Here is a 13,035-nt window from a genome sequence, read left to right on the forward strand (position 1 = left end):
TTTAAAAAATCCATAACATTTTATTTGTTCCCAGTCACCATAATTTGTTGAGTACCGTCAGTTTATTTTCATTAAAATAGTTTAAAAATACAATAAAATAGATATATTCCCCTTTGATAAACAATCAAGACAGGTAAACACCCAATGTACAAAAGATTCCTTAAGGTGCGCAGTAAAAAGAAAAATAGTTAAGACTTAGTCATTAAATAAATAGAATAAATTTATAATCTTCCTGCTTTCACAGCATTTTAGAATGACCCTTAGAAACCAATAACACGGAAAACAATAGTATGAAAGTGCTTTATCAATCGACGAGAGATTTTTGCAATTAGTGCCTTGGAGATTTAAACAATGTTCCTCACTTGCTTGATATGTGGACAAGTCCAACTGTTTCACAGAAACAAATCCTTATTTTCCTTGTGGGCGATCAGTCACGGCAGTGAGGTATTGCCGCAGAAGGATCTTTCATTTCCTATCGTCAGCGAAGAGACTTTACAGAGACCCAAACCAGCAGCTAGAGACAGAGTCGATTGCCCCAAATTCACTTCTTCAAGCCACCTTCAGAGGATTTGTCTCAGTGTTGCTGTGTGCGGCCTTGCGTCTGCACAAGCACACCGTCACCCCGATAATGACGCTGAGCGCCACCAGCGTTCCTATTATTATTAAAGCATAGAAACCGAGGCCATACTCTGGAAGGAGAAAAATACGAAATAATTGGGAGAAAAACCAAAATTGAAAATCAAATAATACAAGCTGCTGGAAATATGCAGCAGGTCCATCAGCATCGGAAGAGAGTGCAGACATTTCACGTGGCGAGTTTGAACAGTTTTAACAAGGGGGCCAACAACATTTATCTATGATGCTGCTGATTTTATCCCGCTTCTCTCTCAGTACAAAACCCAGCTTCTGTTGCTGTCCATGACTGATCTGATGTGATAATCCTCAACTCCACTTTCCCGCCTTATCCCCAAAACCCTCGATTCCCTTACTGATTAAAAATCTGTCTATCTCAGCCTTGAAAGTACTTAATGACCCGGCCTCTACAGCTCTCTGCGGTAAGGAATTCCACAGATAGACTACCCTCTGAGAGAAGAAATACCTCCTCATCTCTGGCTTAAATGGGAGACACTTTACTCTGCCATTGTGCCCTCTGGTCCTAGCCTCTCTCACAAGGGAAACAAGAGCATCTACCTTGTCAAGCCCCTCGACAATCCTATGTGTCTCAATAAGGTCACCTCTCATTCTTCTAAACTCCACTGAGTACAGGCCCAACCTAGTCAACCTCTCCTCATCAGAAAATCCCTCCGTACCCTGGATCAACCGAGTGAGCTGTAGCCATCTCAGATGGCCACCTGCAAAGGACCATGGGAATTATGGCCAACCCAGGACTCAGACAGACTCAGAGCTTGTGTGTGTATTTGCAACCCAGATAGCTAGACGCGATCGAAACCCCCGGTCGTTTGCATTCTAATGGCCCATTTCCCCAGAACAAAAGAACTGTGCTCAGGTAACCGATACAGATACAGACTAATCGGCGCCACTCCCTTTACTCAGGGAGCCCAAACAGCCGAGGTCAATGACCGCTAAGGACACGCCCAGCCATCAAGGCACCCACCCCTTTATTGGCCAAAATCGAAGGCAGTGATCGAAGCCTGTCGAATTAATGGGTCCAAGTTAAGGACCACCCCAAAGAGTGCGAAACCCAGAGGGACAAGAAGAGACACGGCCATGTGTTCAGTCTCTCTTGGATCTGGCCTATGCCAACCCAAGTGCAGCATAACGACCAGACAGACAAGTTCAAGACCAACGATCGCCACCAGACGGGTGAGCCCAGCAGAAACAGAGCCACTTCTTCCACCCAGCCACGCAAGATCTGGACAAAGGCCTTGTCCATCTGCATGGAGCCAGTTGCCCTGAAGTTAAGTATAGGTTATTGTAGTGGTTAGGTGTAGTTTAGCTTGTAGTGTTTTGTGTTGCATTTTGAAGTAATCCTTGTGTGAAAATAAACCAGCTTTGAACTTGAACTGACTAACTGGTTGTGTGGTCCTTTGATCGATATCCGGTAAAGCCTTGTGGTGGTATCATTTGATACCTGGCGACTCTAAAGAGCATCATTATTAATTGGCAACATTGTTGGTGACTCTGGTGGCAATTGGCAACAGAACCTTCTCTGGACTGCCTCCAATGCCAATCTACCTTTCCTTAGATACAGGTGCCAAAGCTGTTGTGAATTGTAATGCTCTGCCTGAAAAATTTATTCATTTAAAAATGAATTGGACAAATGCTGAAGGGAAAAAACTAAATAGATATGGAAAAAGAACAGACCACTGACATGAATGGACTACCTTGATCAGAGGTAGCACGGGCATGAGGGACTGAATGGTTCCTTTTTGACCGGGGTTAAAAGGACTGCTAGCAGCAGAATCAGAGGGATACGCCCACAGCCTGAGCTACCTTGTCCCATTCAGACTTAACCTCGTTTGTGGGAATACACAGAATGCCCTGGTTCAGCAAGGATGATCGACTCAAGGTCCATTGCCATTCGGGACAACCTTGTTTGACGAGCCATCATCCCATCACAGAATCTGATGACCTGTGTGTCCGGCAATGGAAAAGACAGTTGCATATAAATAGCATAACTCTGTTCTTTTGTAGAAACGGGAGTGGGAAACCAGACAACCCGGATAATTTTAATGGATTCAATGGGGGCTGACCAGGCATCCGTAACACTATCATTTAATTTGATTTGATTTGATTTATTGTCACATGTATGAGTATACAGTGAAAAGTATTGTTTCTTGCATGCTCTACAAACAATGCATACCGTACATAGGGAAGGAAGGAGAGACTGCGGAATATAATGTTACAGTTATAGCAAGGTGTAGAGAAAAGGTCAACTTAATACGAGGTAGGTCCATTCAAAAGTCTGATGGCAGTTGGGAAGAAGCTGTTCTTGAGTCGGTTGGTACGTGACCTCAAACTTTGGTATCTTTTTCCTGATGGAAGAAGGTGGAAGAGAGTATGTCCAGGGTGCATGGGGTCCTTAGTTATGCTGGCTGCCTTTCTGAGGCATCGGGAATTGTAGAGAGTCAATGGATGGGAGGCTGGTTTGCGTGATGGACTGGGCTACATTGATACCTTTTGTAGTTTCCCGCGGTCTTGGGAAGAGCAGGCTCCGTACCAAGCTGTGGTACAGCTAGAAAGAATGCTTTCTATGGTGCATCTGCAGAAGTTGGTGAGGGTCGTAGCTGACATGCCAAATTTCCTTAGTCTTCTGAGAAAGTGGAGTCGTTGGTGGGCTCTCTTAACTATAGTATCGGAATGGGAGGACCAGGACAGGCTGTTGGTGATCTGTACACCTAAAAACTTGAAGCTCTCGACCCTTTCTACATTGTTCCCATTGATGTAGACAGGGGCATGTTCTCCTCTACTCTTCCTGAAGTCGATGACAATCTCCTTCATTCTGTTGACATTGAGGGAGAGATTATTGTCGTCGCACCAGTTCACCAGATTCTCTATCTCATTCCTGAACTCTGTCTCATCATTGTTTGAAATCCGACCCTCTACGGTGGTGTCATCAGCAAATTTGAAAATTGAGTTGGAGGGGAATTTGGCCACACAGTCATAGGTGTATAAGCAGTATAGTAGGGGGCTCAGGACACAGCCTTGTGGGGCACCGGTGTTGAGGATGATCATGGAAGAGATGGTGCCTATCTTTATTGATTGTGGCCTGTGGTTAGAAAGTTCAGGATCCAGTCGCAGAGAGAGGAGCTGAGGCCAAGGCCACGGAGTTTGGAGATGAGTTTCATAGGAATGATGGTGTTGAAGGCTGAGCTGTAGTCGATAAATAGGAGTCTGACATAGGTGTCTTTGTTATCTAAGTGTTCCAGGGTAGAGTGCAGGGCCATGGAGATGGCGTCAGCTGTGGACCAGTTGCAGCGGTCGGCGAACTGTAGTGGATCAAGGCAATCCGGGAGGCTGGAGTTGATTTGTGCCATGACTAACCTTTCGAAGTACTTCATGATGATGGATGTCAGAGCCACTGGACGATAGTCAGTAAGGCACGTGCTTGACATTTGTTTGGTACAGGGATGATGGTCGTCTTCTTGAAGCAGATAGAGACCTCAGATTATTGTAAAGAGAGGTTGAAGATGTCTGCGAATCCCCCCGCCAGCTGATCCGCGCAAGACCGAAGTGCTCGTCCGGGTACCCCATCCGGGCCAGTGGCTCTCCGTGGGTTGACCTTCGAGAAGGCTGCTCTGACGTCTGCAGTGGTGATCTCAGATACAAGTTCATCCGCGGCTTCTGGGGTGGAGGGCTCGCTCTCGCTGACCTCTTGCTCAAAGCGGGCATAGAATGCGTTGAGCTCATCAGGGAGGGGTGCGTTGGAGCCGGCGATTTTACATGCCTTCATCTTGTAGCCCGTTATGTCTTGCAGACCTTGCCATAGACGGCGGGGATCCGTGTGGCTAGCCTGGGACTCGAGATTGGTCCGGTACTGTCTTTTGGCATCTTTAATGGATTTCTTTAGATCATAAATCTCTGATCATTCTGCCACTGGGAAAAGTTTCTTGTTATTTACTCTATCAAATCTGTTAATGATTTTAAATACCTCCTATCATATCCCGGCTTATCCTTTTTTGTTCCAATGAGAAAACAACAGATTGTTTTTATTCTTCCAATTCTCTTCCTGCACCTCGTGATGCACTAAGACAGACTTTTGTCTGTTTCCGTAGGTAGAAATTTGCTGAGCAGGTCGCCAGAGGGTTATAACTTGAAGGGCGCCACTCCACATCAAGCGTGGCTGATCAGGAGTCTCTCCCCCGCTCTTACTACCAGCCATTGGCATGTTTGGGAGGATTTGCATGTTTGGGAGCAGTTGACACCTGGACTGTTTGACCACGTTGTGAATGCCCCTTCCTTGGCATCAAAGTCTTGGTGGGGGATTCAAACCCAGAGCTTCTCACTCCGAGGTAGGGACGCTACCCAATGTGCCCCCAAGGCCTCCAGCATTTATCGCCCATCCCTAATTGCCTCCGAGAATGTTCTGGTGAGCTTCCTTCTTGAACCGCTGCTGTCCGTGTGCTGTAGGTACACCCACAGTGATGTTATAGATGGCGTTCCAAGATCTTCACTCAGCGACAAGTGAGGGAACCAGTTTTTCAAACCTTTCTACATAATTGAAGTCCCTCAACTCAGGAACCATACTGGCAATTCTCTTTCGTACCTCTCCATTCAGCAGGGGTTTTCTCCACCTTGTATTAGCATCTCTTAACAGGAGTGCACATGAGTAAAGAGGGTGGACGTTACCAGGCACCGAGGATCCCTTGGAACAATGCTCATTTAGATTGGTTTTCTTCAAACAAATTGAAGAGAATTCCCTTGGCAGTTAACTAGCACTGATGACTTCTTCGCTAATTGATGGTCGCACTTCATGAGCTCACTTATCTCATTGAATGGTGGAGCAGACTCGATGGGCCAAATGGCCTACTTCTCCTACGTCTAATAGTCTAACTTAACAGGATGAGCATCCCTTATAAACCAGGACATAAAAAGATACCGTTTCAAATTTAAAAAGAGGACATACCTGAGTTTTGAACCTTTGTGCATTTGGCTTGACTTCTTGGACCATATTTATATGGCGAGTTAATCTTGATTTCAACAGAGAAGCAGTAAGTGACTCCCTCGTCAACCTTAATTAGTACCACTTGGTTATGTGTAGTTTTATCTCTCTGGAAGAGAAATTTTGAAATAATGTTCTTTCTGTCAGCGATACGTTCCCCTGAATATTTTTCGAATAGAAAACCCAATGATCAGCACAATGATTGAACAAACCTTGCCACTTGTACCGTCTTTCCAGTAAGTCACTTTGTACTGGAGGTTTGGTCCGTAGATATCACGCAGTGTTTTTGGAGTGTTATTTGAAAATCTGATGCTGGTAACTGTACCTTCTATCAGCAATCGTGCCTCTCTGCTACTATTTTGAAAAAGTTTAAAGTTCGGTTCTCCAATTTCAGCTAGAAAACAATTAAAACATCGGCATATTAAACTCAAGCACATCATTTCAACCAGGTACATTCTTCTATTGCTTTTATGCTGCAAGATGATTGAATGCGGTATAGAACATAGAAGATACAGTGCAGAAGGAGGCCATTCGGCCCATCGAGTCTGCACCGACCCCCTTAAGCCCTCACTTCCACCCTATCCCCGTAACCCAATAATCCCATCTAACGTTTTTTGGTCACCAAGGGCAATTTACCATGGCCAATCCACCTAACCTGCACGTCTTTGGACTGTGGGGGGAAACCGGAGCACCCGGAGGAAACCCACGCAGACACGGGGAGAACGTGCAGACTCCACACAGACAGTGACCCAGCAGGGAATTGAACCTGGGACCCTGGCGCTGTGAAGCCACAGAGCTATCCACTTGTGCTACCGTGCTGCCCCTCAGTATATTTGGAAAAGAATACTACAAATCTAACCCAACTTTCTTGGTCTGCATTACACAGTCAGCAGTCAAGGCTAACCTCAAATGGAAGCTGCGCCCAATTAATTCATAGGCCGTTGAGCAATTTTGCCTATTCTGATGGAAATTTGTATCTGGTGCCAGCTATAGAGTTGAATCCAGCAACTGTGATGTTATCAAACAGGCTGAGCTACCAATCAAATTAAAGAATTCTCACAGACAGCAAAGCAGGGATTATAATCAATTCGTAATCAGTTTACAAAAGCAAAATGAAGATTTGGGCATCAATATGAGATTTAAGCTAATAGTCATTTTAAGGTAAAAATGATAAATACACTAAAACCAATTTTCATAATTAAAAAAATTATAATTTTTAAGGGAAGGAATGACACGCCACCCTTTGTTTTTCAGGGACAGAGAAGTTCTTCAGCAGTAATTATAGTTAGTAAGCTGTTGAAAAGTCAATTGTAGCTTTCAACTGCACGTAACTCATTCAATTTCTTTTTACAGGAATAATAGCATACAGTAAGTTGAAACTAATGTCACCGTTTCTGGCCTGGGTTTTTACCACAACGGAGAGGCTCTTGGTCATGGCAAAAATCCCAGAAAATGCCAAGTACTGCCCCTGAACTCAGCAATTCCCATCTTCACATGGGTGGGACTGGAATTTGGCTGGAGTTTGCACCTGCACAATTTGCAGAGGCAGCTGCCGACTTAAATCACCAGCTTCGTCCACTAAAGTGGATCTTTGGAAGGACCGGAGTGTGGGATGCAAAATGTGTAGATTAGAACAAGAGGAGGCCTGAACCTGGTGGATGCATTTGGAAACCAGTGTACCCTTTCAGAGATGTAAGGCACCCCTTCGGAAATGGTGCAAGGAAACTCTTAGCAGAGGTAAGGTACCCTTTGGGATTGTTAAAAATATTTAATACAGTAATGCACTTTTTACTCACAAAGTCACTGGAACTGTCAAGAACTGTCCACCTGTCCAGGAAGTGCCAAATTTGTCAAGGAACTGTCCAAGTATACTGGGCAAGTTGGCATGAAGAGGTTGAGGGCAAAAGGTGGTGGGTGAGGGACATGGATTGGTACCAAGTTGGCATTGGTGATTATGGAGGCTATGGGGATGGGTGAGTGATAGCTTGGTTGTGAGGGCTAGAGGGATTGTTTTGGTTTATTATAACTTTTTATTTATTACAAGTGCCAAGGCACAGGGGAAAGCCTTGCTTCCAGCCTGCCTCCACACCTAGAAGCCTCTGCACTCATTCTGGGGTCATCCACCCGGACTCCTGTTTCATCCAGCACCTCCTAACGGACTAGCCCACCCGTGAGTGACTGTTGTCTGAAGTTCAGGTTTGCCAAGCTGGGGAATCACCTGAGAAGCGCAAATCTGGACCTACTTGTTGATTGCATTTACAAAGATTACGGAAGGGCACCACTGACAGAAACGCCCAGATTGCCACATTTAACTGCAGTTTTGCAGTGACAGTAGTTTCTGTTAGTTGTACACAGTCGTGCCGGGGAGCATGGATTGTCACCATCATTAGTGAGCCAGTGAGTAGGACACGGCGATCACTTTGAATACGTTTTGTAATAGTTCATTCTGTTTCTTCCCCCACTTCTTGGGCCCCATTTTTCTGACTCTCTTAAACTTGGTGCATTCCATTGTATTGTCTTCGATAAGATGTCCTTTTACAGTCAAACTAGCAGATCTCCTACGGGAAAGTCAGGAGCAAAAAAAAAGTCTGTTGGCATTTGAGAAGAGAACAGGCATTCCTGGCTTATCCTTTCATCCTATATATTCTCTTTTCTCTTTACAGCTAGTTACAGACCCCCTGGGCAAGGACAGAAGGCAGGATGACAGGTCAAATTTAACAGTAAGACTATTCCAAAGCTCTCCCTGCTGCTATCCCACCTTCTACTCTCCATCAGTTCATCCAAAGCTCTGTTGCCCACATACGATCTCAGATCATATGCCATTTATCCATCGCTCATGTACTCACAGATTCCGGGATGTTGGCTTCGCTGGTTAGGCCAGCATTTATTGCCCATCCCATGGTGCCCTTCAGGAGGTAGTCGTGAGCTGCCTTCCTGAACCGCTGCAGTCCCTGAGTTGTAGGTATACCCACAGTGCTGTTAAAGAGGGAATTCCAGGATTTTAATCCAGTGACGGAAGGGTGATATATTTCCAAGTCAGGATGGTTAGTGACTTGAGGGGGAACCTCCAGGTGGTGGTGTTCCCATGTGTCGGATGCTCTTGTCTTTCTAGATGGTGAGGCGAGTGCAAGAGGCGGATACCAGGACACACAGTCAGCACCACCTACAGGAGAGTGCGAGAGTAGATCTCAAATGTGCAGGAACAAATCTGAGTGCTAGTTTGGAGCGTCTGAGGTGATGTCAGGACTCAAAAAAGTGATGCAGGGCAAGGAAGCAGTTGATTGTTGAGTATGGTCAGGTGGTTATTTACTACTGTTATTGTTTACAGTTTGTAAGGTCTTTATTTTGTGGTACAGGAGCAAGGATGCCTTGTTGAGGCCACACCTGGAATTTTGTGTGCATTTTTGTTCTTCTTATTTGAGGAAGGGTGCTCTTGCAAAAAATGAGTGCAGCAAAGATTTACCAAACTGATTCCTAGGATGGCGGGACTGATTTATGAGGAGAGATTAAGTCGGTTAGGATTATATTGGCTGGAGTTTAGAAGACTGATGAGGGGTCTCATTGAAAACTTATAAAATTCTGACAGGACGGGACAGGGTAGATGCAGGAAGGATGTTCCCGGTGGTGGGGGAGTCCAGAACCAGGCGTAGTCATAAAGATATTGAAGACTGAGATGAAGAGAAATTTCTTCACCCAAAGAGTGGTGAGCCTGTGGAATTTTCTACTACAGAAAGGAGGTGTCATGGGAGTGTACGTTTAAGAAATGGTTGTTTATCAAATAGCTGCAGAGACGTCATTGTGTGGGTGGAGCTGGGTTGTGCCTCTGGCACAAACCTTCGTTTTGAGCTGGAAGCTGTTTGTGGCTTTGTGCTTTACTTTCATTTTAGTCAGTTGAAAGCTGAATTCAGACAAGGAAGGTTCATTTTGTCTCTCTGTATGTTAAAAGGTGTCCAGATCACTTGCTAATTTAAAAGTGATAACTGTCTTGTGTAAAGAATGTATACCTACTGCTTTGTTAAAAAGGGGGTTTGGCTTCTGGATGTTGTTAGGAAAGTTATTAAGGGTTACATATAGAGTACTGTATCTGTGGGGGTATTTGCGTTGGTAGTTGATAAAATGTCCACTGTGTGTTTATAAAATGTTAACTGAATTCATAGAATAAACATTGTTTTGTTTAAAAATACTTAAGGTCTCTGTTGCATAACACCTGTAAAGTGGTCCCTTGTGCTCCTCAACCAAAATCTATTAAAAGTTGTAGGTCAGGTAAACTCCATGATACACTTTGGAGTTTTCTAAACCCTGGCCCATAACAGAGTTGAGGCCAAGAGGAAGGTGTTAGGCCTAGCTCTTGGGGCTGAAGGGATCAAAGGATAGGGACGGAAAGTGGGGAAAAGTTACTGAGTTGAATGATCAGCCATGGACAGGCTTTGGGGTCAGGAAGAAAGTTACTCTGACCTGACCTATTCTTGTAGCCACAGTATTGATGTGGCTAGTCCAGTTCAGTTTCTGGTCAATGGTAACTCCCAGGATGTTGATTGTGGGGGATTCAGTGATGGCAATGCCGTTGAATGTCAAAGGACGATGGTTAGATCCTCTCTTTTGGGAGATGCTGATTGCCTGGCACTTGAGGGGCGCGAACATTACCTGTCACTTGCCAGCCCAAAGCCTGGATATTGTCCATGTCTGGCTGCATTTGGACATGGAGTGCTTCATATCTGAGGAGTCGCAAATAGTGCTGAACATTGTCTAATCATGTGCACATGCCCATTTCAGTGCTAATGATGGAAGGAAGGTAATTGATGAAGCAGGTGAAGATGGTTGGGCCTGGTACACTACCCCGAGGAGCCCCTGTGGTGAATGCCAGGCCAGGAGCCAATGTCTTGATTTTAAAATGGTCATTCTCATTTCAAATTGTTCCATGGCCTTATTCCTCCTTCTCTGAAACATCCCCAAGTCCTAAAACCACAAGGCAAGACATCTCCTGCCTGTGCCCCTGATTTTAATCGGCCTATCATTGGTGGCCACCTTACCCTCTGGAATTCCCTCGCCAAACTCACTACCTCTCTCTCCCTCTTCAGGACCCTCCTTAAAAGCTACCTTAAGACCTCGACCAACATTTTGGACAGCTCTTCTCATGTCTCTTCACATGACTCAATCAAATCTTGGCAGTAAACACTCCTGTCAAGCTCCCTGGAAAATTTTACCATCTTCAAAAATACGACACAATTGCAAGTTAGCATAACTGTTTTTGTAAACATCATGGTGCAAGGTACCCCTGTGATCCATATCGGCGAGACTCACTTGCACTTAAAAGCTGGATTGGAGTAGATTCAGCCACTGGTGGTTCTTCGACTTCATCCGTGAGGTCTGCACTCAGGGTGAGCACCTCGGCAACATATCGGTCTGTCACATTCTGCATCATGCTGGTCATGTCGCAGCTTGTACTTTGGATGTGGGTACATTCGGGTTTTCTCTTCCAGTCAGTTTGGATACTGCGTTTAAAAGTTTTTAAAAATCGGTTATTTTAAAGCTGTGCATCTTTTGGAGCTTATTGTTCCGAGGAAGCGTCTCACATACCTCGGTAAAATAAGCTGCCGTTCGCGCCATTTCGGTGAACACAGGACCTAACAAGACTGCGCAGAGGCAGCCCGTCAGTGTGCAGGCAAACTTTATTTCCAGATTTAGTTATAAACCCCACTCAACTGTCCTTTCAACACACCTTCTTCCACCACAGCGAACAAAGGGAAATGGCAGAACAGCCATCAACACTGGCACAGTGGCCCCATCCTTCTTCTCCACTGAAGCGGAGAAACATTCCGTTCTGGGGAGGGAGAACGAACAAAAAAGGCTTTTACGATCTTCTTGGCTTCGCTGCCTGCTCTTTTCAAAACACTCCAGTCTGGAGGGGTTACCTGGCACGACAGCTGCCGGCAGCTCCTTTGAACACACACCTGATCAGTATTCCCAGAAAGGGATGAGTCAGGGCATCCTGTCAGGCGCCGAACTTCAGCCTCCTCCATTGAAACCAAGAAGCACTCAGTTTCCAGGCACAAGAGTGGAGATGGTGAATTCTGCCACTGAATGGGCAGAGGCACCAGAATGTTCCGGGCCAGAGCTAGAAACGGGGTTGAGGGTAGGGGCCTGACAGCACACCTCAGCTCATCTTATGCAGGACACTGGAACATGGGAGCAGGAGTAGGCCATTCGGCCCTTCGAGCCTGCTCCATCATTCAGTAAGATCATGGTGGTGGTCTCACCTCCACTTCCCTGTCTTGCCCCCATAACCGGCGACTCCCTAGTCTGTCAAAAAATCTGTCTAACCCATCCTCGGAAAAGTTCAATGGCACAGCCTGCTTTCTGGGGAAAAGAATTCCACAGACTAACAACGTTCAGAGAAAAAAAAACCTTCTTCTGGTTGGAATAGGGCAGATCAGTAAACCCATCTGATATATAATAATCTTTATTATGGTCACAAGTAGGCTTACATTAACACTGCAATGAACGTACTGTGAAAATCCTCTAGTCGCCACATTCCAGCGGCTGTTCAGGTATACTGAGGAAGAATTCAGAATGTCCAATTCCCCTAACAAGCATGTCTTTCAGGATTTGTGGGAGGAAACCGGAGCACCCGGAGGAAACCCACGCAGACATGGGAAGAATGTGCAGACTCAGCACAGACAGTGACCCAAGCCAGGAATCGAACTTGGGACCCTGGCGCTGTGAAGCAATAGTGCTAACCACTGTGCTACCATGCCGCCCCTGTGTAAGCGCAACCAATCCGTGAAACCCAAGAGGGCTATATCCATAAGGGAATTAAATGAGACCAATAGCACCACCTCCTCAAAGTCACTTTGCCTACAAGTTTGGTGCCTGTTCCTTTTTAGCAAAACTAGTGCAGGCCCCATCTTGCAATGCAATACTTGCTCTTTGCAGCGTGATGCATGACTTCTTTGCCTGGACCTGCACAGTCCAAATTAGACATTCTGGTGTCACAACAGTAGGGTCGTGCAAGGGTAGGATAAAGCTCCTTCAGAGGCTGCTGACACATACTGTGGATGGCTGCACCACCTGTGGCAGAAACATTAACCAGTGCAATCCTCACGAACCAGGCTTCCATAGCTGCACCGGATAAAATTCACACCTCCGACGTGACAGGACTCTTCCCATGTCACCAAAGGAATGGGCAGAATTCGAGAATTTAAATAGTTCTCCAAAAAGGGGAAACCAAGGAATATCTGTGCATACATTTCAGTTTGTGGATTGTGGTTTAATGAGGAATCTAAGAACGGGTCATGAGTTTAATTGCAATCCCTCATGTATACAATGGGTTAACCAAGTCAAAAGAATACATGATTAACCCGAGGCATCTGTCCATCTGTTTTATCAGGCATTGTTGTTTGGTGATCTGACCA

The 13,035-nt window shown here is 45.5% G+C and overlaps 1 protein-coding gene across 1 annotated transcript in view; it reads right to left on the bottom strand.

Moving 5' to 3' along the window:
* The window catches only part of f3a (coagulation factor III, tissue factor a), a 25,587-nt gene continuing 12,552 nt past the window's right edge, over positions 1–13,035 (bottom strand). The window contains exons 3-6 of the mRNA XM_072510542.1: positions 10,925–11,115; positions 5,836–6,017; positions 5,588–5,732; positions 1–689 (exon numbers count right to left, since the gene is read on the bottom strand). Of these exons, the coding sequence (XP_072366643.1) occupies positions 550–689; positions 5,588–5,732; positions 5,836–6,017; positions 10,925–11,115 (658 nt within the window). The 3' untranslated portion in view covers positions 1–549. The remainder of the gene's footprint in view (positions 690–5,587; positions 5,733–5,835; positions 6,018–10,924; positions 11,116–13,035) is intronic.

This window comes from Scyliorhinus torazame, chromosome 7 (genome assembly GCF_047496885.1).
Source record: "Scyliorhinus torazame isolate Kashiwa2021f chromosome 7, sScyTor2.1, whole genome shotgun sequence".
Taxonomy (NCBI): Eukaryota; Metazoa; Chordata; class Chondrichthyes; order Carcharhiniformes; family Scyliorhinidae; genus Scyliorhinus; species Scyliorhinus torazame.